The following is a 27,707-nucleotide window of genomic DNA, read 5'->3' as shown; positions in this document are numbered from 1 at the left end:
AAAACATGTGAAAGAGGCATAGATCTTCGGCATGTGAGTAGAGGGGTCAAGTTTGGAGACAGGGTAACATATACAGTATATGTTGGCACACTATTGTAAATACTTTGGGGCATATTAATATTTGTGGTGTGTGCCTCAGAAAATAGAAATTTTGATATCACCACAATTTACGGCAACTAACTGAGTCGTTCTAAATAGAGCTACATACTGTACAAGCATGGGGGTCATCAATAGAGTAGCCCATAGGCTACTATGTGATTACATTATCTTCAGCTGGAGATAGCGCCCTTGGACAAGCCTAGAATACTTAGTGTTTGTAAATTTGACAATTAAGCACCACCCAAATGGGGGCTACTTTTGTGGGTGGAAATAGACAGTCCCTTATTCTTAATTCTTGGGAAACCTGAATATTTGTGAGTTTACCTGGAAAAACAGGTATCCAGCAAATATTCTTTAATAACAGTCCTCTTGTATGGTAGAAGTATCATATTTGCCTCCTACCCAAACTGTCTGTAAGACTCCTGCATCTAGGAGTGAGATCTTGTATCCCAGATCCCTTGGGAACTGGCAGTTGATACAATTTCCAGGAAATCTCCTAATTGTGGCCAACCCCCTCCGTGTATAATGCTAATATAGTGCATAGCAGGGTATGGACCACGATAGAGTGAATCCGCATTGTGCTCCCCTACCCCTTCTAACACCTCCTTCCTGGACCATCACACCTAGGATTATTCCATATCTTAATTTTAATAGTGAGTTATATGTTTTTTTTTTTTTTTGTAAAGCAACTCTCCATTCAAATAGATTGGATGACAATCCGGTATGAAAGACCAATAAAATCGAATTGCAATAGTAAGTGTAGGAGGCAATAAGTAAATCGTTTACATTTTTTTTGTATAGTTACCTATATGAAAGTCATTCATGTGAAACAAACTCAGTATCATTTTCAGATTTCTGCTCAACACACATAATATAAACAGATAAACTGACCATAGGCATAACATCACACCATTGGCAAATAAACATCAATTGTGCTTTCTGTATAAAGTGAACTAAACATTCGTTTCACACATGTATGATTTGAAATCCCAAGATCAGAAACAAATGCTTCTCTTGGAGGGGGACAACATGATCACATGTATCAATTTTGTTTATTACATGTATAATAGTTTTACTCTTCAGCTTTAACAAGGATACAATACTATTTAGAAACCAGTTCTAAGCACTTTTACTTAGCAGTGCTGTCCGTGGCACATCAGAGCTCAGCTTTGTACATCTTGTTCTGAATTAGTGTCGGTTGAGAATTTTGTGCCGCTGTCCGCAGCTGCACATGGATCTTGCTTCCAGTCTACATGAGGTGGTTCCCTATGCACTTGGGTTGAAGGCAAAGCATTAGGGGATATTTTCTGAGCAGCGAGCAGATAACGTTTCCGCCTGTTGATTTTATATTGGCAAATTCTCTCTTCTTCTGCTGTTGGGTCATTGAGAACTCCATCCCACCGCAAGCTCTCATTAATGGGATGTTCTTGTGGTATGGTGGATAAACAGTCACTGTCAGCAGATTCATTCTCTTTCTTGCTTTCCAGCTCATTTAACTGGACATTGGAGTCCCTTATGACAGTTATCTGTAGCTCTGAAGATGGGGGGATTGTTGATTGATTCTTTATGTTCTTTCTGATCCCCTTTTCTGTAAAATAAATGTTTACATGAAAACTTGTACTGTTAAGCTCGCCATTACATCAGGACAACCAGCATCATATCCAAGTTGTCTAATGATTTCCCCAGGACACCCAGGGCCGCCGAGAGGGGGGGGGGGGGGTACTAATAACCAAGGCCCGGACCCCCCCTCCCCCTCTGTCCCTCTCGGGCAGCAGCAGCACACACTTACAGCATGTGCTGTGCTGACAGCAGGCTCAGCATGAGCGTCTCACTGACAGCGTGTGTGCTGTTGCTGAGGGGGAATGACAATAACACTCCTCCCTTGACTTTAGAGTGTTTTTTTTAACCCCCACGTAACATTTTGGAGCATGGACTAATCGCCATGCCTCCCGCGATTAGGCCACGTCCCCAACATTTTACCAGGGCCCCGCATGCCTCTTGGCGGCCCTGCAGACACCTGATATATCTTATTTGTAATTTCACATAAGATCTGTCGTAAGATCTGCAACTCCCAGCATACTGGTTGTTAGCAGCTTGTTCAGATCTTACATGCAGCATATAAGATCTGAGGATCGTACTCTCGACCTGCGGAACAGCACATCGTAACGAAACACCAGACAATGTACAATCAAAACACACACAATGCACCACACGACCTGTCAAAATCGTGCGTCGGGACCTGCAGCTGCCCCCCACCAGGCCCTGTTTGAGAAGTTCGGAGCTGTTCAGGAGCCCTCGAGCATTCGGGTGCCTGAACACACTAACACCTCACAACCGACCACCCCCCCTTGAGCGGCCCCAGGGGAGCAGGGGCTGCCACAGAAGTCAGTGGCTGCACCAGTGTACCTTGTGTGGTAGGTCAAATCTGCCCTGGTAGGTTTGTCCTGCCCCAGGAAAACCCACCACTCAAGGGGTTAATGCTTCATGGAACACACTGAGAACTTTGCTGTGCAGAAATAATGGGTTAGGGGCCGGTTTAGTAAGCACAAAATAATCTCTGATAATTAACCTATTAAACATATACAATTGTGTAAGCGGTGATTACTTAAGCAGGTGGCCTGGTACCTGGAAGCAGGTGAACTATTGATAAACTTATGCCTTGAGTCCTGTTGGAGAAAGTGCGCTATATAAAATAAACTTACTTACTAAACAATTTTTTCTATTGGTGCAACATCCAGTAATAAAAATTAGAATTATCAAGGCAAAATGGTGCTTAATCATGACCAAATCCCTGTATGGGATAGTGTAATTTCTAGTGATGGTGGTTGGGGAGGAGGAATCCCGCCACAGGTATAAAGCTATTTAGAGTATTTTATTTGTGCAGGTGTTAGAGCATGCTTTTAATTATGCCAGAATCCTGATGCCGGTATACTGTAGTGAGTTCTTCATACTCACTGGGGCATTGTGAGGGTCAACCTTCTGACCACACACACACCATGTAATTAAATATGAATTTAAAGGCATTATAGTATCATATCTATATATTTCTATATCTATCTCTATTATATGTCTAATGCTGCTCCTCACCACTGTGGTGCTTCTGGTGGACAGTGGAGGGTGGTGAACGGGTCTGTGTTCCAGGCACATACACACAGACCCCATGTACACTGCACCCGCCCCCCCCCACCAAATACCACCCCTATATACACGGTACTTCTCCACCCCCCATTATATACTACCCCTACGTATCACCATACCCCTCCATATAGTGCTCCCTACATACAGGGCACCTCCATATACTGCTTCCTTTCACCATATATACTACATACTCTGTACCCCCTCCTTTACATACTGTGCTGCAATCCCAGGTTACCTGCCATCCCAGGAGTTGGCTATAAGTAGCAGCCATGACCAGGAAGCAGATGCAATAACCACCACACAGTCCAAAAGCGCTCATAGCGGAGGCAACGGGAGCACATGTGGCCACTTACTGGTGGGGGTAGAAGGTGGACCAGTCCAACTCTGCATCAGTCCCTATACAGCAATATGGAATCAATAAATCGGCAGAGGATGTAATGAGCACATGAATTGGGGGTACCCCACACTGCCCACCATGCATTGTTTTGCTAGGTGGCTGAATGATTACCCTGGTGATTTATGTGTGCAGTCTCCTCCAGCTGGGTCCTCTGCTCTCTTCCGTGAGTAGCAGTGTCTGAGCACTAGAGCAGACCCTACTACGCATGCACAGATCGCTGGAAAAATGGCATGGTGGACATTTTTCCAGTAATTTCTGAAGTGCTGCTTCCTCCATCCCTGGACTCTGGGTGGTAAGTAATTTAAAAATGGGTGCAGCGTGTGTACCCTGGGACTCAGGGGCCCATGTGCACCACAAACACTGCACCCATTATAAATACGCCACAGCTGCCAATCATATACCTATCTGAGTGCAATATAATATCTTACATAGTTACATAGTAGGTGAGGCTGAATAAAGACTTGCGTCCATCTAGTTCAACATATGTTTATATTAGCTTATCCCTTGTTGTATAGTATGTTCTGATATTTTAAAGACAGATTATGTTACTTATTCGTACCCATGGATGTTTTTAACCAATAAATGTTTATCCACCCTTATTTTAAACGTATTTATAGTGTCTGCCGACACCACTTCTCCAGGAACAGAGTTCCAAAGTTTGACTGCTCTGACTGTAAAGAAATTTTTTCTTTTAGATGAACAAAATATTTTTTCTTCTAATCTAAACTCGCGCCCTCGCGTCCTACATTCCTTTCTAGTAGAAAAAAGGGTATTTGACAGTTCCTTATATTGGCCCCTAATATATTTATACATGTTGAGCATATCCCCCCTTAAACGTCTTTTCTCTAGTGTAAATAGTCCCAAATTGTTTAATCTTTCCTCATAGCTTAAATTCTCCATTCCCCTAATAAGCTTTGTTGCTCTTCTTTGGATTTTTTCTAATTCTATGATGTCCTTTTTATAGTGTGGGGCCCAGAACTGCACTGCGTATTCGAGGTGAGGTCTAACCAATGATTTGTATATCTATTTGAACATTGCATAATAAAGAAATTATTTATTAACTCAGGGTGTACTATAAAGATTAGATTGTTCAACTGTCCATGACATGTATCATTTAGTGAAAAGGCAATAGTAAACATTGAGTTTACTGTTGAACTGTAATGCATGAATTTTCTAGACAAGGCCAGCTATGGTTTATGAAATTGGAGTTAGCTAATTGATACCATTGAACCATTGATTTCTGTGTCTCTAGAACACAGCTTCTCAAAGTCAGTCCTCAGGACCCCACACAGTGCATGTTTTGCAGGTCTCCTCACAGAATCACAAGTGAAATAAATAGGTCGACCAGTGGATCTTTGAAAATGTGTCAATGAATAATTAATGCACCAGTGCATCTGCAGGGTGATCTTGAAAAATGTGAACTGTGTGGGGTCAGAGACAGGTATTCAATGCTCTGGCGAGCGCAAGGTAGCGAATCCTGTTTTGGATTCGCTGTGCGCTCGCCAGCAAATATCGCTGATCTTGAATTCGTGTGGCTCCCCCGGCCCACACTATTCAATGCGTCAGGGGCTCGCTGCCCCTGACTTCGAATACAGGCGAATGGTAGTGGGGAATGCCCCCCCCAGCGCGCACAGCCCGCAGCAGCAGTCCTCCAGCTCCGGCAGCCCCAGCGCTGACATCACCGTGCTGTGGCTGCCGGAGCCAAAGGCCTGCTGCTGCTGCGTCCCTGTGGGGGCTCCCGGCATGAGTGAGGGGGGCAGACGGCAGGCGGACGAATCCCTGAGGCGAATCCCCCTTTCCTCCCCCCCCCCCGCACAGCCTGCAGCAGCAGTCCTCCGGCAGCCCCAGCGCTGACATCAAGAGGTCTGCTACTGCTGGAGCCGCATATCTCTCCCCCCTCCCGTCCCCTCTCCTCCCTCCCCTCACCTCACCCCCAGCAGAAGGGCAGGGTGCTGCTGGGGTCGGAGCCGCTGCACTCACTGGTCCCGATCGTGCCTATGTAATGATCGGGACCAGTGTGCAGTGAATATATGAATATTAATGAGCGGCTCCGGCTCCCGGCCCCCTGCTGGCGAATGTGTAAAAAAAAAAATATATATATATATTGTTTAAAAAAAAAAAAAATATTGAAAATATATTCATGTGCTGCAAGTATATGAATAAAAATAGCATGCCCTTTCATAGAAAAAATATTCTGATTTTTTAACACCAAAAAAATAAATAAAAACGCTTTAATTTAAAAGAACACATTACAGTTCACCTAAAAAAGATGACGAATGCTAAACGGAGACTCATGGCGAATTTCAATGGAGAATGCAGCACTCGAATTGAGCATTGAATACACTGTCGGCGAATTCCACTGAAAACCCCATTGAAAATCACAGGCGAATTGTGGAGAATCATTTTCGGCGAATCGGCAGACATTCGTGGTTCATTTATGGCGAATTGCCTCCATAGAATATGGCGAATTGTTTTTTCTAACAGAAAATTCGCCATTCAACCAGGGAATTGCCAGATTCACTGAAAAAAACGGCGAATCTGAGGCATTGAATACTGGCCAGAGTCTGAGAACCCCTGATCAAGAGCATGATGGAAGTATGTTCCCATGAGTCCACATCACTCTAGTGTGTACCCAGCCTAACTAGATGTAGATCAGCGAAAAATTTGTCGATCCGCGTATTTTTCAACCAGGCCGGATATTTCCACGGTTGAAAAATTGGCACTTTAATTGAATAGGTTGAAAGTAAATTTGACCTAAAAGCATCAAAAATTTTTTTTTAAATCCATCACGGAATTGTATACCCCTCTTAGCCTAGGACCTGCTTGGGAAAATTACATACCCAATAGTGAAAATCACATATCAGTAGGTTCTGTGGTTTTAGTAAAATATAACAATAACAATAATAGTGATAATAACAGTAGTCACTAAAAAGGTGGCTATATTTATACAGTGGGGATCAAAAGTTTGGGCACCCCAGGCAAAAATTAATTTTAATGTGCAAAAAGAAGCCATTGAAAGATTTACACTTTCAAAATAACAGAAAACAAAAAAATGGCATCTGCAAAAGTTTTGGCACCCTGCAGAGTTAATACCTTGTACTGCTCCCTTTGGCAAGTGTCACAGCTTGTAAACGCCTTTTGTAGCAAGCCAAGAGTCTTTCAATTCTTGTTTGAGGTATCTTTGCCCATTCTTCCTTACAAAAGTCGACCAGTTCTTTGAGATTCCTGGGCTGACGAACTGCTCTTTTAAGGTCTATCCATAGATTTTCAATTATGTTGAGGTCAGGAGATTGTGAAGGCCATGGCCAAACCTTCAGTGTACGCCTTTTGATGTAATCCACCGTGGATTTTGAGGTGTGTTTAGGATCATTATCCATTTGTAGAAGCCAGCCTCTCTTTAACTTCAGCTTTTTCACAGATGGCATCAAGTTAGCGATCAAAATTTGCTGGAATCTTATTGAATCCAATTTTCCTTCTACTCGTGAAATGTTCCCTTGCCACTGGCTGCAATACAACCCCAAAGCATGATTGATCCACCCCCATGCTTAACAGTTGGACAGAGGTTCTTCTCATTAAATTCTGTGCCCTTCCTTCTCCAAACGTACCTTTGCTCATTCCAGCCAAAAAGTTAGATTTTAACCTAATCGGTCCACAGAACTTGATTCCAAAATGCATAAGGCTTGTCTATATGTTCGTTTGCAAACTTCAAACGCTGATTTTTGAGGTGAGGACGTAGAAGAGGTTTTCTTCTGATGACTCTTCCATGAAGACCATATTTGTACAAGTATTTCTTTAAAGAGGAATAGTGTACCACAACTCCAGTGTCTGCCAGATCTTCCTGGAGGGATCGTGCAGTCAAACATGGATTTTGACTTGCTTTTCTCACAATTCTGCGAGCTGTTCTGTCTGATATTTTTCTTGGTCTTCCAGATCTTGCTTTAACTATCATTGTTCCTGATGACTGCCATTTTTTAATTACATTCCGAACAGAGGATATGGGCATCTGATAACACTTTTCTATCTTCTTATAGCTTTCTCCTGCTTTGTGAGCGTCAACTATTCTCAGTTTCAGTGTTCTACACAACTGCTTAGAGGAACCCATGGTGCTGATTGTTGGTTGGGGCAAGGTCAGATGAGTCTGGGCTTTTAAAACCTTTGAGATTGGAAAGACCAGGTGATGTCAGACGATGATTGAGAACAATCCATGACACTGCCAGGTCTCAGCTGTCCAAAGGGGGCGGTGCATGCTATAAACTCTGCAGGATGCCCAAACTTTTGCAGACGCCATTTTTTGTTTTCTGTTATTTTGAAAGTGCAAATAATGGAAATAAAATCAAACTGTTTTTTTGATATGTTATAAGAATGTCTAATCTGTAATTTGATGCCTTTTGGCAATTTTTTCATCTTTCCTTGGCTTCTTTTTGCACATTAAAATTAATTTTTGCCTGGGGTGCCCAAACTTTCGATCTCCACTCTAGTGTAATAGAATAAAAACGTGTTGATTGAATTATGTTTTAAATATAAAACAAGACATTTTATTTGCTGTAGAAATCTTAATTCCAATCATCATAGAAAAAAATTAATTACAATTGCCTGAACATAACCTGATATACAGCAAAACATATATAACAAGTTTTTTCTTTTTTTTTTTTTTAAATGACTAGAGTGCCATCTGCTGGCCTCACATAGCAATCTGGGGATTGTTATTTTTTGTTCTGCAATTATACTCTGCATTTTTTTATTTATTTGTTTACAGTTTCTTATATAGCGACGCATATTCCGTTGCGCTTTACAATTGGATTTCTAAACTTAATGGTTTTATTTAGAAAGCAAATAATAAAAAAACGAAGCCTCACCACAATAGCAGTACTAAATTTCTTTATAAAACTGAAAAGATTGGTTACTCCTCCCAGAAAAATTGAACAGTAAATTAAATTCATTACAGATGATCACTGGTTAAGTTATGACATCACAGTGACTTGTATCACTCATGACCAGAGAATGTAATAATTCCAGTATAGGCATATTGGATGCCTATGAAAAATCAGACAGGTTTTGAATATACAGTAACTCACAAGATTTATTCTGAGAGCAGCAGCCAATCGCAGAGCAGCTACATTGGCGGGTTACACAATAGAATTGATAGAAGTGAGGAATGCATGAGATCAAAATTTGTAGAGTATGGGGGTAGGGGATGGACAATCTTTGAGGCTCTGTGTGCTGCAAAGCTGGGCCAGAAAGCTGAGGAAGCAGCCAACCAAGAGGAGCAGGAAAGCGTGTACAGCAAATAAGTTTGCTGATATTTTAAACTGCAACTGTGTTCACAAGGACATACATAACGAACGGACATATTGTTGGCCAAGGTACAGTAACACTTACATTGATGACATGTGGGGTTCTTTTGGGCAGGAGAGGGGGAAAGCTTATAGGCATGGGGTAGATGTAAGGGTCATACAGTTAGAAATGAGGTCTGATGACATGTGCGGGGCCTGATAAGCATTTAGTTTGATTTGAGGATACAAGATGATATGTGGGGCCCAATGGGCATGTGGTTTGACATGAGTGGCATGAGAGACAGGGCCCTATTAATAGCATAGTACACCCAGAACAGTGCATTGGGGCCATTACACAGCCATTCACAGGATCCAATTATAAAAATATCTGAACGTGCCTCTCCTGCAGTGCTGTGCCATCTTTCCACATGTGTCCATATACTGAATGGCTGTCAGCACTCTGTAGCTCCAGCCATCCATCAATCAGCATGCTGGAAGTCATTCACTGTCCAGCTTCAGGCTTGGGAGTAGGTAGAGAATTCTGCCTGGGCACACTAAAAGTGTGGCAACCACCCGTCACTGCTCGGGGAGATCTCTAGAATTGTGGGGCCCTGGTCAGCTGCCCAGTGTGTTTATGCATTAAGATGGTCTGATGAGAACTGAACTAGAGTTTTCCCATAGAGCTTATGTTCTGAGAAAATGAGTAGGCCAGATGGCTGCCTCACCTGCTACTTTTAAGGGCTTGATGAACACCCTGTTAAACAATTTATGCACTTTGTATCTTGTTAGTCACTGTTCATTTTATCTGCCGATATTGGCTGTGGCAGGGTTCCGGCATCGACAAGTGCACACACACTTGCCGATGCCAGTGGGGGGGGGGGGGGGGTTGCGGGGTTTATTGGGGCGACAGCCATGCTGCATGTTGTTAACAAGAACCTTCCTCTATGGTCAAAAACGTTATGTTTTCTGGACGTTTGTGATATTGCAGGAAAGCTCAGGCAGTTTTTGGGTGGGTCTCTAATAAGGCTGCTTAGCGAGCCCTTTAACGCTGCCCGTCCCAATGCGAATGGATGCTTTACATACACATCCATTCAGATGGGAGCGTAAGGACCGAAAATCATTTGATGGTCACCGTCCATCGAATGATTTTTGACCCATCCGTAAATAAAAGTCAGTCTAGGCTGACTTTTATTATCAGAAAACATGGCGATCATCAGGCGCTTACCCCGTGCAGGCTTCACACCATTTTGGGGGGAACGCCCAGACAGCGGCCCTTTAGCAAAAACATCAATACCCAGAGCGAATACGCCAGGGACCGATCATTACAGAAATAGGCCCATTATTTTTATCTTACCCAATATGTGACATCCGTCCAGGCATTGCCTAGCCCTATTATAATCAGTGTAATATATAGTGAGCCTAAAATGGCTGCTTCCCTTGGACCCTTTGTGGGTAGAATGAATAATAGTTGAAAATGAAAACCCAAAATGGATGCCATGCTTTTGTATTATATTTATAGTTTCTATATTTTATGAAATGTAACCCTCTGTATTATGTCCCATTGGAGATAAGCACTATATAAATGAAATAATAATTAATACTTTGGAAAAATAAAAATGCAAACATTGATTGAACATTTCATTTACGGTTCAAAATCCTGTTAATCAAGTTAAATGAAAGTAACACTGTTCTTGGCCATTACCACTTGTGAAGTGATTTTAAACCTTTTTCAAGCAGTGGCACAATGAACAAGATTTAAAAATTGGCCAGGCACACCATCAGTTTGTTTTTATTAAATATAGGTTAATATTTGTTATTATTGACAGGTTTTTAGGATGTTGTGGGTGTTGGCAGGGCTGCCATCAGAATTTATGGGGCACCAGCACACAACCAGTGATGGGGAAGGGGAGTGTGTTTGGCTGTTTCCCATACACACAAGGAATTCTCAGCAGTTGCATGTGTGGCAGGTAGTGTCGCAGAGCATCAGAATGACTGACTGGATGTCATTACAATGTGACGATAATGCAAAGCTCTCAGTCTGCTCTACACATGCTTACCTACTTTACTGTCCTCCTCTCCGGGAGAAGCCCGAAGAGGAGACACTGACCTGCAGTCCAGGGGGTGGAGCAAATGCTGACATCATTGAGCCCCACTGCAGCCAAATCCCGTGATTCGCAGCAGTTCAGTGAGAGGGCGGGGCTAAAATGACACATAATTATGCAAATTTGCATCATTTTAGCCCCAACCCCTCCCGAACTGCCGCGAATGTTAGCTTTGAACTCACTTCCTCTGGGCAATGCAGGACGGCAGGCGGGAGGTCCGGGGTCAAAGTAAAAATGTGGGCAATTGCCTAGCTTTCTGTGGAGGGGGCGTGAGGCAGATCCAATTTTAAGGATGCTCCCGGACATTCCGAGAGGGTAGGCAAGTATGGCTTTACAGCATCTGTACATCGGTATTATGAGCAGGGAAGCTCTAAAGCCCCATACACACTGGGCTATATAATGAGTGATGTCGCTCATTTTAGTACTTCTATGCGATATTTGTTATTATATTACCCAGTGTTTATGCCTCCACAGATGAATTGTTAAAGACCCCCCTCTGTTGTCTATTGCTTGTACGGAGGAGGGAGGAGAATGCATCATGGATTCCACCCCCCCTGCCATCAGCAAGTATGTATGCACTTGCTGATGCCAGCAGCCCACCGGATCCCCGCAGTGGCCACAATCATACAGTGTGTACAGACCTTGGGATATTATCCCAAAACTTGTGAGACAGGGAGCTTATAACAAGAAAGAAAGAAAAAGGTTTTGCACTGTGGACGCACTCCTGGAGAAAGAATTAGAATTTTTCTTAAAACTTGAAACTTTATTGAATTACGTTTTAAAAGATAAGGGGGAGGGGGGGGGGGGGTGGGGGTGGTGGTTACCTCTCTGTGTCGGTTTAGCATATAAGTACACGTAAGTTTCAAGTTTTAAGAAAAATTCAAATTCTTTCTCCAGGAGTGCGTACACAGTGCAAAACCTTTTTCTTTCTTTCTTGTCTTGTTATAAACTGTACCCCATTTGCCTGGATTGCACCCCCGCCACAAAATAAATAACAAAGGCGGATCCCCAGAATTCCCAAATTAAAGGGAATCTCCAACTGTGTGCGAATTATCAACCCCTAAGTGTGCCGTGGCACAGAGGTTGAAAAGCACTGATCAGTGTTCGTGCTTCTAGGCAAGATGTCTTTCAGGGTAGTAATTGGAATCTGTTTCTTTAAAGACACAGCGACACCAAGATGCACTGAAACATATAAAAGGTTCAGCAGGCAAAGACAAAACACAGACTGTGTACACAGGAAATGTGCAGGTGAGAGAGCAAAGTGTAATACAGGGAGAGGCTTTTACAGCTTAACCCCTTCCTGGCACTACTATGATGGCTAGGTCACTGTTTACACTAACAGGTGTTCCATTCATCCTTCAGCTACTGAAATCCATTCCTGCAAGTTTGTGACTCCATGGTACAGTATTACCCTCTTTGTAAAGATTAGTATTGCTTATAATGAGATATATATATATATGAATGATAACTCACAGACTTTTCTTTTACTCAAGGTTAGTGGATGGGTGAAGCCATTTATTGCCAAACAACTCTTTTTAAATCATAATGACAACAGAAACTACCCAAATGACCATGATCAAAAGTTTACATACCCTGGAGATTTTGGCCTGATAACATGCACACAAGTTGACATAAATGGGTTTCAATGGCTACTAAAGGTAACCATCCTCACCTGTGATCTGTTTGCTTGTAATCAGTGTGTGTGTATGTATAAAAGGATAGTGAGTTTCTGGTCTCCTAAAAGACCCTTGCATCTTTCATCCAGTGCTGCACTGACGTCTGGATTCTCATTCATGGGGAAAGCAAAAGAATTGTCAAAGGATCTGCGGGAAAAGGTAAATGAACTGTATAAAACAGGAAATGGATATAAAAAGATGTTCAAGCAATTGAGAATGCCAATCAGCAGTGTGCAAACTCTAATTAAGAAGTGGAAAATGGGTGATTCTGTGGAAACCAAATCACGTTCAGGTAGACCAACAAAAATTTCCACCACAACTGCCAAGAAAATTGTTTGGGATGCAAAGAAAAATCCACAAATAACTTCTGCTGAAATACAGTACTCTCTGGAAAAAAAAAAGTGTTGTGGTTGTTTCAAGATGTACAATAAGGAGGCATTTGAAGAAAACTGGGCTGCATGGTCAAGTCGCTAGAAGCAAACCATTACTATGCAAATGCCACAAAGCATCCCACTTACATTACTCCAAACAGCACAGAGACAAGCCTCAAAAGTCATTTGGAGAGATGAGACAAAAATGTAACTTTGTTCACAACCATAAACGTTACGTTTTGAGAGGAGTCAACAAGGCCTATGATGAAAGGTACACCATTCCTACTGTGAAACACGGAGGTGGATTGCTGATATTTTGGGGATGTGTGTACTGCAAATGTTATGGTTTTGGGTTTGAACCCATAGTCGGGACCTCTGTTTAGACCGGCAACGATGCACCCTACACTACCTCTGTTGACGTCCTCAGACAGATGGCTGAAACCTGCAGAAACTAGGCTTCACCTTTAGTCGCCACGTTTGGAGGGACGAATTAAGTCTGCCCCAACTCCGGTGCAACCAGGCCTCATCAGAGGTAGTGTCAAGAGGCGATCTAACTACAGGGCCTGCCTGGGAGAAACAACCTACCTAACAGCACCAGGCCAAGGACGTGGAAGGCGACCTAGTCACAGACACTTCAAACAAAAGAACCGTGGTACCTCCAGTAAAACCTATGCCAGAAATACGACAACCAAAACAACTTCAACCAAGGAGTATAATGCACATCGCCGCACAGGACTGAACAGGGATGGAACAAATAAATAAAAAACCAACACAAGTAATTGGCAGCTTGCCCGATAACAGGGATTAATAAAGAAACAGAACCAGGCTCCAATGGAGCACTTACGTGACCATACTCTGGCATGGGCGGACCAGGGATCAACCAGCAGCAGTGGAGATGAAGAAGCAAGCTGGGATAGACAGACAGGACACCGGAGCATGGCTGAGGAAGACTGAACTGCAGATGGAAGAGGCAGGGCGGAATAACCAGACACTGGGAGAACAGGGAGGAACTGACCAAAGACCAGCAGATGGCAGGTGAGCTCCTAACAGAGCAGTAACCTGACAGGTGAACAGCAGGAAACAGGAAACTATCACTGGTGGGGAAGTGCTGGGGAGAATGCCCTTGGGAAAGATCCAGCCCAGCTCCCCAGTCCTAATGCTGCCAGCTGAAGCTGGTATAACGAGGTCATTATACCACAGCCTTGTGCATAGAGCAACTCACAGAAGATTGAGCTGCAAAGGCACAGGCTCAACCCCGGAAAGACCACAGAACTGACATGAAAGTAATGAGCCATAATAATGGCTCATGACTGCAAGATGAATGCAGCATGTTATCAGAAAGTACTGGAGGAAATTTTGCACTCAACAGCCCGAAAGTTGCGCATGGGACGGACTTGGACATTCCAACATGACAATGATCCAAAACACAAGGACAAGTCGACCTGCCATTGGCTACAGCAGAATAAAGTGAAGGTTCTAGAGTTGCTATCTCAGTCTCCTGACCTCAATATCATTGAGTCACTCTGGGGAGATCTCAAACGTGCAGTTCATGCAAAACAGCCCAAGAAACTGGAGGCTTTTTGCCAAGAAGAATGGGCAGCTTCACCATCTGAGAAAATAAAGATCCGCATCCACAACTACCACAACAGACTTCAAGCTGTCATTGATGTTAAAGGGGGCAATACATGGTATTAAGAACTGGGGTATGTAAACTTTTTATCAGGGTAATTTGGGTAGTTTCTGTTGTCATTATGATTTAAAAAGAGTAAATGAATAATTTTACCAAACTTTCAAAAAGATCTGCTACAGGTCTCTTCTAGAGGTCCATACATGCCCAACTGCGGTCTTGGATAAACAATGGAAAGACTTGCATTCCGTATTTTGACCCATTTTCGATGTTGGGGGGGGGGTCTACGTATGTGCAAACCCATTGTGCGAAAGTCTTCGGTGAGTATCACACTCGCCGAGGCATTCGCACAGTAATGGGAGGGCCGGGGGCAGGCAGGAGCAGGGGAACATCCAGCGTTTTATGGGCGTTCCAATAAAAACTTTGGCATTCTGCTAGGAATGCAGGTGTGTCGATGCCTGTGTGGGGCGGCGGCTGACATCACATGACGTCAGTGCCTGCTCAAATTTGGACTGCAGCAGCCATCTGAAAAGTAAGTATTGACTTACTTTTCAGACTGAAGGCTGCAGAAATCATTCAATGGTCAGCAACCATGATTTGTCTCCCAGGCGGCCACATACAAGGCATGCTAGTGAGTGGATTCTGGGGAGGGGTAGGCTTTCGGCGAGGAGGGACTTACTTGTTAGCTAGGCTGCGAGTATACACAGCCTAGCAAATTGGTGTGAATCAGGCCCAATGTTTCTAAGAATGGACCATTACCATCAAATTCTATGTTCTATGTTTTTAACTTCTGTTTTTCTGAGATCCATGTCTACCATTATCTCTGCACTGCTCAGCTCGTAATGTTCCTACATTTTTGCTTCTGTATGATTACCCACCTATTGTCCGCACAACCCGAACACTCCCCATCAAACCCCTTGTCTGGACACTCCAAGGAGCAGCCACCCCACCAGGACATTTTTCTTTTACAGACAGAGGTGGCATGAGCTTGACAGCCGAAGAGAGCAGCTTTTATCTGGGGAACATGGAACACAAGATGTGCTTGCTGCATATTTCTTGTTAAATGTCATTTCATTGTAGCAGATATGGAAATGGAATACAAGGAAAGGAACTATCAACTGCTGTGCAAATTTTTGTAATGGCCTTCAGAGTTTCTGAAACGTTGTTTGCTAACCAAATTCTGTCACTCTGGAAAATGTGGAGCAGCTTGACAATATTCACCTGCTTTGGATTCATGTATTTTTTAAGCTCCTTTGAAATGAATTACGGTAGTATGTGCTTCTAAACATATTTGGAATTTTTAAGTACATTTTAACCTTAGAAGAAAATGTTTTTTTTTTTTTTGCAGTGGCTTAACTATAAAATTAGCTTGCTCCCCCCAGCCAAAATAGCTTCTGCCCCCCCCCCCCCTTTACACTATACGACACACTATAATGACAATTACACAACACAAAAAAATGACCCTTACCTATAGACAGATGATTCCCGATTCCCATCATATAGCACCCATGACATGATGGCAGTGAGATAGATACATAGTGGTCACTGTATATAGGGCTTATGGGTGGGTGGGTGAGGGCACCCATTACATTGCACACATGAAGACAGTGAGACAGCCACTTGCATATATAGGGGACACTGTACATAGGGGTTAGTGGGTGGGTGCTGGCCCCCATCACTTAGGCCCCCTGATGACAGGGAGACAGGCACCTAGATACCTAGGGGGCACTGTACATAGTGCCAGGGGTGTGTGGGTGGTGGCCCCCTGATGACTGAAAGATTGCACCCCTCCCGATACTGTGTTGCAGAACAGTGATCGAGCAGTGCTGACTGTTAAATATAAGCATACAATCTCCAGACTAAATGTTCCTCAGGTAGTGTGCTGTGCCTGCCCAGCTGCCATGCAACCAATAAACTGCTAAGTAATAAGTTGAACAACCATTTACAACTTACTTACTACTGGACTGGCCTGGTCAGGTTTCTGCCAGTGCTAGGAATTTTCTCCTTGGAGAGTACAGAAGAAGCTGCAGTCTTCTCTCTTCCTCTACCTGTCCAGGGCTCCAGGCAGCGCAGTAGAGTACACGGGGGCCTGGGGGAGAGCGTGTGGGTGGGCGGCCAGACAGGTGCAAGGGTGCTTGCTTTGGCTGGTGTAATAACATATTGCTGCATGCCTAGGATTCTGAGCATCCCATCCATCTGTTTTCAGCCATCGTGGGCTGCGGGCGGGATGCGACAGGGGAGAGAGATTAGCTGGGCAGATATAGAGCAGCAGTAGCCAGGACACGGAAGAGGAGCGGGAGCCGGAAATCACACTGCCACAGCATAGCCCTGCTCTGTACACAGACTAAGCAGAGAGGGTAAAGAAGGGATCCCGCCTCCCGCCGCAGGTGATTGGTGCAGCTGCCTTCCTGCTTCAGGTAATGCTCTGCGGTTGACCAGCAGACTGCGGGGCGATCATCTGCGGCGCAAACTGTGGGAATTCCCTGAGTGACCCTGCACCCTGGTGGCTCCGGCGCCGTAGCTACTGTATGCCACTGGGTTTGTGGATAATATTCGTAATTGGAAAAGGGCTTGATATAGTGTGAGTTCCGCTAGTGCAACTGAAGTAGCTCTAAGCACTGTGAAGGAAAGTGATCTACAAAAACTAATATTCCAATTAACTCATAGGATAGTAGGATTCTGAAATAAAGATGTCTGACGTAATATCGTGAAGACCTGTCAACCACAGGCCGACCAGGTCTTAATGTAAGCTTTTTCTTCCCTTGATTGATGATGCCCACCAGAAACATACTGTATGGGGACTAAATCTATTATAATTTTTTGGATTCTGTGATGCCCTGCTATTAAGAGGAGCTAGTAACAATTGAAACATTAAGGAACTACAATTATCAGGCAATTGTGTTGTAAGACCCTTTGTGAACTTGCGGATGCCAAGTGCAGTCCATCAGCACAGGAGCCCTCCAGGGCTGTGTACTCTCACCCCTGCCGTACACCAACGGCTGCACCTCAGAGGTGTAATCAGTAAAGATAATTAAATTCGCCGATGATAAGGACAGGGATGAATCGACCTACAGACAATAAGTGGACCGATTGGCCCGGTGGTGCAGCAGCAGCAACCTACTAGAGCTAAACGCACTCATAACTGTTGAGATGGTTGTGGACTTTAGGAAGAAGTCTGTTGGTGTTCCTCCGCTAACAATTGCTGACAGTGTGGTGTCACTAGTGGACTACTTCAAGTTCCTAGGAACCACAATCTTCAGGGACCTTAAATGGGGGACCAACACTGATACTATTGGAAAAGCGCAGCAGAGGCTGTTTTTCCTTAGGCAACTGAGGAAGTTCAACAACCCACAGAAGATTCTGCTCATCTTCTACTCCACGATTGTGGAGTCTGTACTGGTCTGGTACGGCTCCGCCAGCGAGAGAGACAAATGCAGACTCCAAAAGGTAGTCAGAACTGCGGAGAAGATCATCAGGATGGACCTTCCCTCTGTCCAGGACCTGTACCCATTCAGAGCAAAAAAGCGGGCAACGAGGATAGTCAAGGACCACTTAAATCCTGGCCATGGCTTGTTTAACCTGCTGCCTTTAGGCAGGGCCATTCCCACCAGGTCCACCAGAAGCCTAAAAAGTTTCTTCCCTCAAGCAGTTCACGTGAACACCTCACTGTCTAGTCACGCCATAACCCTTTACACATAATCTAACACCATGTCCCTTCAAAATAACTTTCTGTATGACTGTACATATTCCCCCACCTGTTTGTATTGTTATTGTTTATATTGTATACCGTTTACTTTTTACCCACCTGGCTGCTGCACAGCAAACCGAAAACAAATTCCTAGTATACGCAAGTATACCTGGCCAATAAAGCTGATTCTGATGCTTAGTAGGATCTTGTTCGGAGGCACAAAGGAAGTCTTGTGAATGATTTGTCTGGGAAGTTACCAAATTGCTAGTTTAAGGCATCTACCTAACCATTTCGGAATACAACTAAATCTGGGGACAAATAGGACCCAGCACACTTGCTGTGACTCAAGGGGTGAGATTTAATAGGATGAGATATTCAGAAAGTGAGAGATTTGGGAAGAAATCTCCAGTTTTTTTAAAGCGGCAATCATTTACACTTAAAAATCAAACTGGTTTTGCAGTGTAAAGGATTGCCGCTTTAAAAAACTGGAGATTTCTTCCCAAATCTCTCACTTTCTGAATATCTCATCCTATTAAATCTCACCCAAGCTGTTTATATTTTCATTTTGACCACATTTTAACTAGTGGTATAGAACAGGCTTGCCTACCCCCGCATTCAGCGGGAGGTTCCCGATTTTTGCATGAGCCTCCCGCTGCCCCGCAATCCCCCTCCTTCCTCCCGGTTTTTTTGTAAGCCTCCATTGAATTTGGACTGCGCATGCACGTGTCCTGAATTGGCCGGGGGTGGGGCCTGTATAGGGAAGTCGCACCGCTGGGTAGTTGTTGGTAGCGCCGGGGGCCGAGCTGCTGGGCACACAGACAGGAAGTCCAGACTGTCTGTCTGTGCACTGGGAGAAGGAGAAATAGCAACCGGGGCTTCCTGAGGCTGGCCCCGCCCCCACACTGAGGCTCCTCCGTGTGTGTCAGTCCTGCAGGCTGCAGCTGCTCTAGTCTCACAGCTCCTCGTCTTCTGCCTGTAATGTGATGACTTCCTGCACTGCCTGGAAGGAAGAACACAGCCAAGTGAGTGCTGTGGTAATGGGGGGTGTATATAATGTGTGTATGGGGGGGGGGGGGGGTCAGGTGTGTGTGTAATATAACGTGTGCTCACTGGTTGTGGGGGGTCTGTGTATAATTTAGTATTGTGTTATGTGCTGTGTGTTTTGAGTGCAATATGGGGGAGGGGAGCTGTGTATAATGTACTATGTTGTGTATGTGAATGTACTGGGTGCAATGTGCTGTGTGTATTGAGTGCCATATGGGGGGGGGGGCTGTGTATAATATACTATGTTGTATATGTGAATGTACTAGGTCCAATATGGGGTGGGGGTGTATAATGTACTGGGTATTATAATGTACTACGGTGTGTTATATGGGGGGCAGACTTGCCTTCCCTCCTGCATTTTGCAGAAGGCTCCTGCTTTTAGCCCAAGCGCAGTGCCAGTATTCCCCAAAGCTGCCCCCTCTTACAATGTGGATTGCGCATGCGCAAGTTTAGAATAAATGGGGATGGGGATTGAAAGGATAGCTGGTAGTCCTGTGGGAAGAACACAGCACGTGGCCCCTCCCCAAGCAGTGCATCGCCCCAAGCAGTGTGTCAGTCACCATGCTTACAGGCTCACATCCCACTCCTGACACCCCTCCCTCACAGGTACCCCTCTCCTAACTTTCTCCTCACATCCCCCTATCCACGGCACCCCTGACCACCTACCCACTCCACAAATGTATCCCTCTCCTGCTAACTCTCATCACATCCCCCTTTACCCACGGCACTAGGTTAGAGCCTCTGGTTCGTCTATTTTAGATGTACATTCTTCATTGCTGTCTCCTTTCCCAGGACATGACTCCGGCATGGACGCAACTTGGCTGCTGACGTCTGACATCAGCAGTTCCTCACAGTCACCTCCATGCTGCCTGGTTAGTGCTCTCTTCTGCCCCATCTCCGACTGGCAGGGGTGGCGATACCCCTTCTATCGCTGTCCCCGCGACCCCCCTCCCGTCCTCCATCAATCTCCTCCTCCCCCAGCAGGTGTCACAGCAGGGAGGACATCCGGCTGCAGGGGGAGGAGGAGATGCAGAGGGACACTGACAGCTGCCGGGATGTGACGGAGACCCCCGCAGACCACATCACAGGTATCGCGGGGGTCTCCGTCACCGCATCCGATGCCAGCCGCATATGTTAGTACATATGTGTTAGCATCGTGGCGGCTGGCAGGCGAGGGGCGGCGATGTATATTAATACATCCCTCCCTGGGCCAAATGTACTAAGCTTGAAAAGTGATAAGATGGAGAGTGATAAACCACCAGCCAATCAGCTCCTACATGCCATGCCACAGTTTGAAAAATGACAGGTAGGAGCTGATTGGCTGGTGGTTTATCACTCTCCATTTTATCACTTTTCAAGGCTTAGTACATCTCACCCTCTATCCCTGACATCCTTTTCTCTCTTCCCCCTCTCTATCCTGGACACCCTCTCTCAGCCCTTTCTGTCTCTTCTCTCACCTCCTACTCTCCTCTCCTTTTCATCCCCTCTCTATCTCCTTCGCCTTCTCACTCTCACCCCCCCTCTCTCTATCCCTGAGACCCTCTCTCTATTCCCTCTCTCAATCCCCCATCTCTCTATCCTTGACACCCTCTCTTTCGCTCCCCCTTCTCTCTCTTAGCCCTCTATCCGTTACACCTTCTCTCACCCACTCTCTATCTGTGACACCCTCTCTATTCCTGACATTCTCTCATCCCCTTTCTTTCTTTCTTCCCTCTCTCACAGCACCTTTCTCTATCCATGACACCTTCTCTCTTATCCCCCTTCTCTATATCCCTGACATCATCTGTCACCCCCTTCTTCTCATGCCCCTCTGACACCCTCTATCACCCCATTTTTCTCTTCCCTCTCTCTCAGCCCCTTTCTCTGTCCGTGACACTCACTCTCTCTTTCACCCCAATTATATCATCTCCAGCAACTCTCTATCCTGGGAACTCTCTCTCTCTCACCCTCTCTTTATCTTTGACACTTTCTCACTCTTTCTGCCATTCCCTCACTTTTCCTTACAGCCAAATTATTTATCTCATATCTTTCACACACTCTGACACTCTCTCATTCTCCTCCTCACGTTTCCTTCATTTACCTACCCCCCCTGACATTCTCTATGTCTCTCTTTCGCGCGCACGCACGCACACACACACTTTCTCTCTTTCACTTCTCTCTGTTTGTCCCTGATTCCCCCTGTCTCATATTCTAATAGGGTGGGACCTGCAGAGGAGATGTCTAGTTTAAACCCCCCCAAGGTGCCCTGTTTAAAAAAAAAAAACTACCACAAGTCTACCAAATGTATAGTATGTCACATATACTCTATATAATGATGTATATGTCAGTATTATGCTCTGCTGTGTAATGTCAGCATGCAGCCCTCATGTGTTATGTCAATGTGTAGCCCTGCTATGTGATGTCAGTCATGCTGTGTAATGTAGCTGTGATGTCAGGGAGTAGCCCTTCCGTGTAATGTAGCTGAGAGATCAGTGTGTAGCCAGTACTGCGCTTTGTACTTTCGTTTTTATGTGCCGCTGCAGGACACACCACTTGGTCACAGTAGACACACCCATATATGGAGATAGACACACCCCTTGGGTAGAATGTGACACGCCCCCTCAAGAGTGCTCTGCACAATGCCTTTCAGTGCGATCTATAATCTCCCTGAAACTAATTTTCTAAAGTAGGCAAATATGGTATAGAACAGCTGCTTTCCTTTCCTTCCCCAAACCAATGTTGAACTCAATGGAATAATCTAGTATTAAACAGGACCTTACACATAAAACATTTTAATGTCAACAAATCCAAATAACCATTTTGTCTTATCAATATATGGTGTGGCCTAAGCCACCTCTTCACCTTTTATTTAAGACATGGTTTAGAACAGGTTCTAGGCTGCATTACTAACATCTAGGTGGCACTGAGCTAGGAATTATGTATACTGAGTGTGTCCTCCATCAAACCTCTAAGATAACTTCATCAAAGGCTCACAAACCATTTTGGAAGCCAGATGAACATTAGCTGGCTGCAAATCAGTGCTTAAGGAGGAATAGCCTGTGCCGTATCCAGATGATAGCTTCACAATGTATTAGTCAACAGTCAATGTACCAACCCCATATGGTCGACATGCATAAGTGCGACAGTTACAAAAGGTTGATGATTTCAAATGGTGGAGCCATGTTTTGGGTTTTGCACATGTTTGCATAACAGTTGCTTGCTTCCCTATCCACATGAACATCTACTGCCCGAAGATGGTGGTCATCTAACATGAAATATACAATATTTGTAAAACAAAACACGGGTTGACCATTAGTGTGTTGACCATCAATTTTTGTACCTGTTAACCAATACTGTACATTGTTGATCCATTGATCCACACCCACTTGTGCTGCCTGAATACATCTATCCTACTCAGGGATTAAAGTGGTCATACAGAGGTAGGGGAACTAATTTCTCAGTACCACCTAATTACCCCTCTCCCCTACCCCCATTAGCCTTAGACAGGGCCAGTGGTAGGGTTTGGCATCTGCCTGCAAACTAGAATGCTTTTCTATGAGAATTACTGTGCAGGGCCAATGTGGAGGTTAAAATGTTCCACCTCACCATTAGAGGTGGTGGAATTCAGTTGAATCTCATTTTAACCCCTGATCCTACTGCATAGCAATGAGCTGTGCTTACAAATACTTTATGAATGAGGGCAGCCTTGGTAGTCTGCAGATTTGTTCCAGCAGAATCCAACTCTATTGGCCATATTATTCTACCATATGGTTCAGGTATATATGGGATGCATTTCCAGTGGTTGGCGCTGGCTATATACTCACCTAATCCCTACCGGGATTCCCTCCATCAGGATGCCGGCTCAGGCAACCACACCGCCGGTCATCCGTATGTATCCCTGTTTTTAATATCTGATCGACTCTAATAATATAAGACAGACAAGCACTAGTAATAATCAAGCATTAAATGCAGGGAAGATTCCCTTAAACTTAGTGGAGGCTGGTGATGCCATCCTCTCGTGGCATCAAAAAGTCAGAGTGGCATGCATGCGCTGTGAAACCAGGGAACTCAGTTGTGGGCAGAGCCTCCAGGTGCACTGATGGATAATGGTTGTGAACAGCCTTGATACATACCAGCATCGAACCTGCTGTAAACAAGACACACGCACCAGGTAGGAGGATAATTAAGTATATTTTTACATATTTGTACTTTCTGAAATAACATCGCTTTTGTTTAGTTATTGCCAGTGCTGCAAACATGAATAGCTTTGTCATTTTGTAATCATATATAATCCATCAATCAACCTGGCTGTTCTTTCTTGTACAAATGTTGGCAAACAGTTGCTGCACCTTTTTCTGCAATTGGCTATTGTGAAGAGGTATGAGAATTAAAGGCCTTGTACTGGAGACTAGGATACAGCCAAAGATGATCCCTGTACTTGTGCTTGTCTAGTTTTGCCATTCAGTGGATTCCTCCCTAAGTGTATTGTTTATTCATGTTGATCCTCGTTGACAGATATCAATTAAATTATAAAACCGACATTTGGCAATACTATATCCGAAAAGAATGTCCTTCAGATTAAAGGGATGTAGCATTATTCATCTATATGCCAACATATAGTATCTACGAGCAGGGTCAAATTTATGGATAAGGGCGCCCCTAGGCACAGCAGTTATGGCCACCCCTCACCGAAATGTATTATTTTCATTGATTCTTTTTTTATAAGCCCTCATTTGAGGATAGCCAATTTAATATAATAATAAAAGATCCAGTAATTATGCCTTTTTTTATTTTGAATTATGAATACATATTTACTAAGCAGGGAAGCTAATGGTGTGTACACACGGGGGCGATATGGCTTCCGATGTTCCCGATATAGTGAACATCGGAAGCCATATTGCATATCAATTGTCAGCTTTTTAGGGCTAACGAGCCCGATGCGCTGCCGATGCACGCTCCCAAGTGAGCGCAAATCGGCAGCGATATAGTGAGGGCAGGCAAGACTATATAGTGCAGATCTGCACTATATAGTCTAAATTGTTCCTCTGCAGCATGCCGTGCTATGCGAGTCCCGACACCATCTGATCGTATAGGGACTCGCATAGCACGGCATGTCTGCCGTGTGTACACACTATAACAGTGGCAGTATATTTATGTCCTTCCCGTTTACACTCCATTCAAGATGGAGTGCAGTACAGTACTATACTGTGGAAATATCTTGCATTCAAGTGCTGCCTCCAACAAGTGCCACCCCTAGGCATTTACATAAAAGGAAATTTCCCACTATTTTAGAGGAGGATCAGTATTAAAGGCCCCAATACACTAGTCCAATTTGGCCACTTGTCACCTGGTTCCGGTGGTTCGGGCTAAGAAATCGGGTGTAAAGTGGCCAAATCAGATGTGTTTGACCTCCGATCAAATCTGATGCGTGGTCCCATGCACCTGCTGCACATCTGACCTCAGACTCTGCCCCCTTCCCTGGAGCAGGGACCAGGATCGCATGAGATAAGTCACATGCAGAAGGACCACATGTGATCCTGCCGCCCGGGAAGGTCTCAGGCGGCTTAAGGGGGCTTCTCGCGGTAGTGTATGGCCACCTTGTGGTTTAGAATGCCATCACTTTTTTCTACAGGGGATTTGTACATAGTAGAACACAACATAGCAGTGCGGAACATGTACGGCTTATAAGAGGGAAAGGACAGTTCTAACATGACAGAAACATCCAATTATAGGTAATATTCTGGAAGGCAGTATTTAAAAATAAATAAAATAAAAAGTATTTGTACATCAAGGGGACACAGTTTACAATTAGAGGAGGAAGACCGTATGGAAACTTAGGTAAGAAGGTTTCCTTGTTGACATTGGGTCAGTAAAATTCCTGGTAGGTTCTTTTCTACCTTCACATTCTGTAGTTGACAAACTGACAATTGTGGCACACAGTACAGCAGTAAAACTAGTGTATGGTTAGTTTACTCAGAAAGGGGGAGGAATTTAACTAAGAGAATACAAAGAGGTATGCTCCAATTCTAAGGGGTTTATTTACTAAGATGTGAATTCTATTGAAGATGGGATGTTGCTATGGGTAACCAATCAGACTCTACTTATTTATTTAGCACCTCCAAGAAGATAATATAATCTGTCTGGTTGTCCATAGCAACATCCTATCTTTAATAGAACTCCCATGTTAGTAAATAAAACCCTAAGAGGGTAAATGTAATAGTGTACAACCAGAACTTTGAGGGCCACACTTCTAGATTTTAAAGCAGCCCCACTTCTCTGATCTCTCAGTCAGATGCTTGCATTATTTTGTGCCTCCACAATTCTGCCATACATGTGCGGTTTAAGTCCACGAGTTTTGCAACTGTTCTGCGGTAAATTGCTGGTGTCCCGTAATCATTTTTGTCTGATGCTAGAGACAAATCCCTGTTCTAGAGACACCTCTCTCTGCGGCTGTTCTTTTATGACATCATTGCGACTGGCAAGGGGGTTAAACGGCGAGGATCGCAGAAAACAAGTGATCCTTAGGGCTGTTTCACACAGTACGGTTCCTGCCGCACGGTGAAATCCCGTACGGCCAGGGAGCCGTGCCGCACTCAGCAGTTGTGAATGGACACTATTGTGTCCATTCACACGGGACGGCCACGGCCCGGCCGCACGGCTGCAGCCGGATCCCCCCACTGGAAGGGACGGCTGCCGGGCTGTGGCCATCCCTGCCATTATAAAATTCTGAGTGCGGCGCGGCTCCCTGACCGTACGGGATTTCACCGTGCGGCAGGAACCGTACTGTGTGAAACAGCCCTTAGGCTGGTTTCACACACTCCGGCTCCTGCCGGACGATGAAATCCCGCACGGCCAGGGAGCCGTGCCGCACACACTAGTTTATCATGGAAGGGATGGCCACAGCCCGGCAGCCGTCCCTTCCAGTGGCGGGATCCGGCTGCAACCGTGCGGCCGGGTCGTGGCCGTCCCGTGTGAATGGACACAATAGTGTCCATTCACAACTAATGTGTGCGGCACGGCTCCCTGGCCGTGCGGGATTTCACCGTCCGGCAGGAGCCAGAGTGTGTGAAACCAGCCTTAGGCCGGTTTCACACACTCCGGCTCCTGCCGGACGGTGAAATCCCGCACGGCCAGGGAGCCGTGCCGCACTCAGCAGTTGTGAATGGACACTATTGTGTCCATTCACACGGGACGGCCACAGCCCGGCCGCACGGCTGCAGCCGGATCCCCCCACTGGAAGGGACGGCTGCCGGGCTGTGGCCATCCCTGCCATTATAAAATTCTGAGTGCGGCGCGGCTCCCTGACCGTACGGGATTTCACCGTGCGGCAGGAACCGTACTGTGTGAAACAGCCCTTACTGTTTAACCTCCATGCCGGCCGCTCACCCTATTCAATGTTCTGGGGGAATCCTCGCTGTCAGAGGACAGCAAGGATTCCCCCAAACAGAGAGGCTCGAGGCTAATGCAGGGAATTTTGCTGCGAGTCTCGATGTTTAGCGGCCGCATATGCCGATTCCCCCTTGCTCCAAAAATGAAGTGAGGGGGAATCAGCATATGCAGGGGGTCAGTTGAATACTGACCCTGCGAGCTGTGACAGCAAGCATACAGCGCTGCTCACTGTCACAGCTCGCCAGCAGCATTAAAACTGTTCATGCCAGAATTTTCTACATCGCATTGTACCACACTGTGCCTACAGTAAGCTACATTGTAGTGTCTCAGTGTCTACCCCTATTCTTCCGACATGTCTTCCCCATTTTTTTTATTAGAACAGATGTATTACAGAGCAAGGCTTATTTTATAGGCTACAAATCTTACCAGTCTCATCAGAAGCAGAGGAGGTGCTGGAGCTGTGCCCCTTCCTCTTGTTATTGATGTTGCTGGCCTTATGGACACTTTTCTCCTTCTTCTTGGTCTTCTTTAAGGTCCTCTCTGCAGACTGGACTGAGGCTTTGGCACCCTGTCTGCCATTAGCCCCCAGCAGCTTCGCTTTAGCCTGGCCATGGCCCCCAGCATCAGCCATAGTATTTTACCTAGCCAGTAACTCAGCAGCAGTCAGGGCCACGGGGGTCACCGAAAACTCTCTTGAACCCATGGAAAATGCACTTATGTATATAGAAGCGGCACACTCATTTTCCGGACAGCGACCTGTCTGCTTGAACTCCCATACGCCCCATGTACTGTACAGCAGCTGCACATCGCCGGCCGCACGTGCTCAGGGACGCGTCTCCATGGTAACCGGGCGGGGAGTAATAAACTCAGCGTGGACAGAAGGGGGCGCCCGCTGCTGCATACACCCGGAGTCACGGGTGCACA

At 45.2% G+C, this 27,707-nt stretch overlaps 1 protein-coding gene across 1 annotated transcript; it reads right to left on the bottom strand.

Annotated features, from left to right (window-relative positions):
• Positions 1 to 1,137: 1,137 nt before the first annotated feature.
• LIAT1 (ligand of ATE1) lies at positions 1,138 to 27,707 on the bottom strand. The gene is made up of 2 exons (XM_083173986.1): positions 27,210 to 27,707; positions 1,138 to 1,687 (listed from the first exon to the last, which is right to left on the bottom strand). The coding sequence occupies exons 1-2, from the start codon at positions 27,412 to 27,414 to the stop codon at positions 1,263 to 1,265; spliced, it is 630 nt and encodes a 209-aa protein (XP_083030112.1). The 5' UTR covers positions 27,415 to 27,707; the 3' UTR covers positions 1,138 to 1,262.

This window comes from Crinia signifera, chromosome 2 (genome assembly GCF_055691185.1).
Source record: "Crinia signifera chromosome 2, ASM5569118v1, whole genome shotgun sequence".
NCBI classification, from domain to species: domain Eukaryota; kingdom Metazoa; phylum Chordata; class Amphibia; order Anura; family Myobatrachidae; genus Crinia; species Crinia signifera.
Note: the sequence above shows the minus strand (reverse complement) of the source record. Positions and strands in the feature narration are given on the sequence as shown.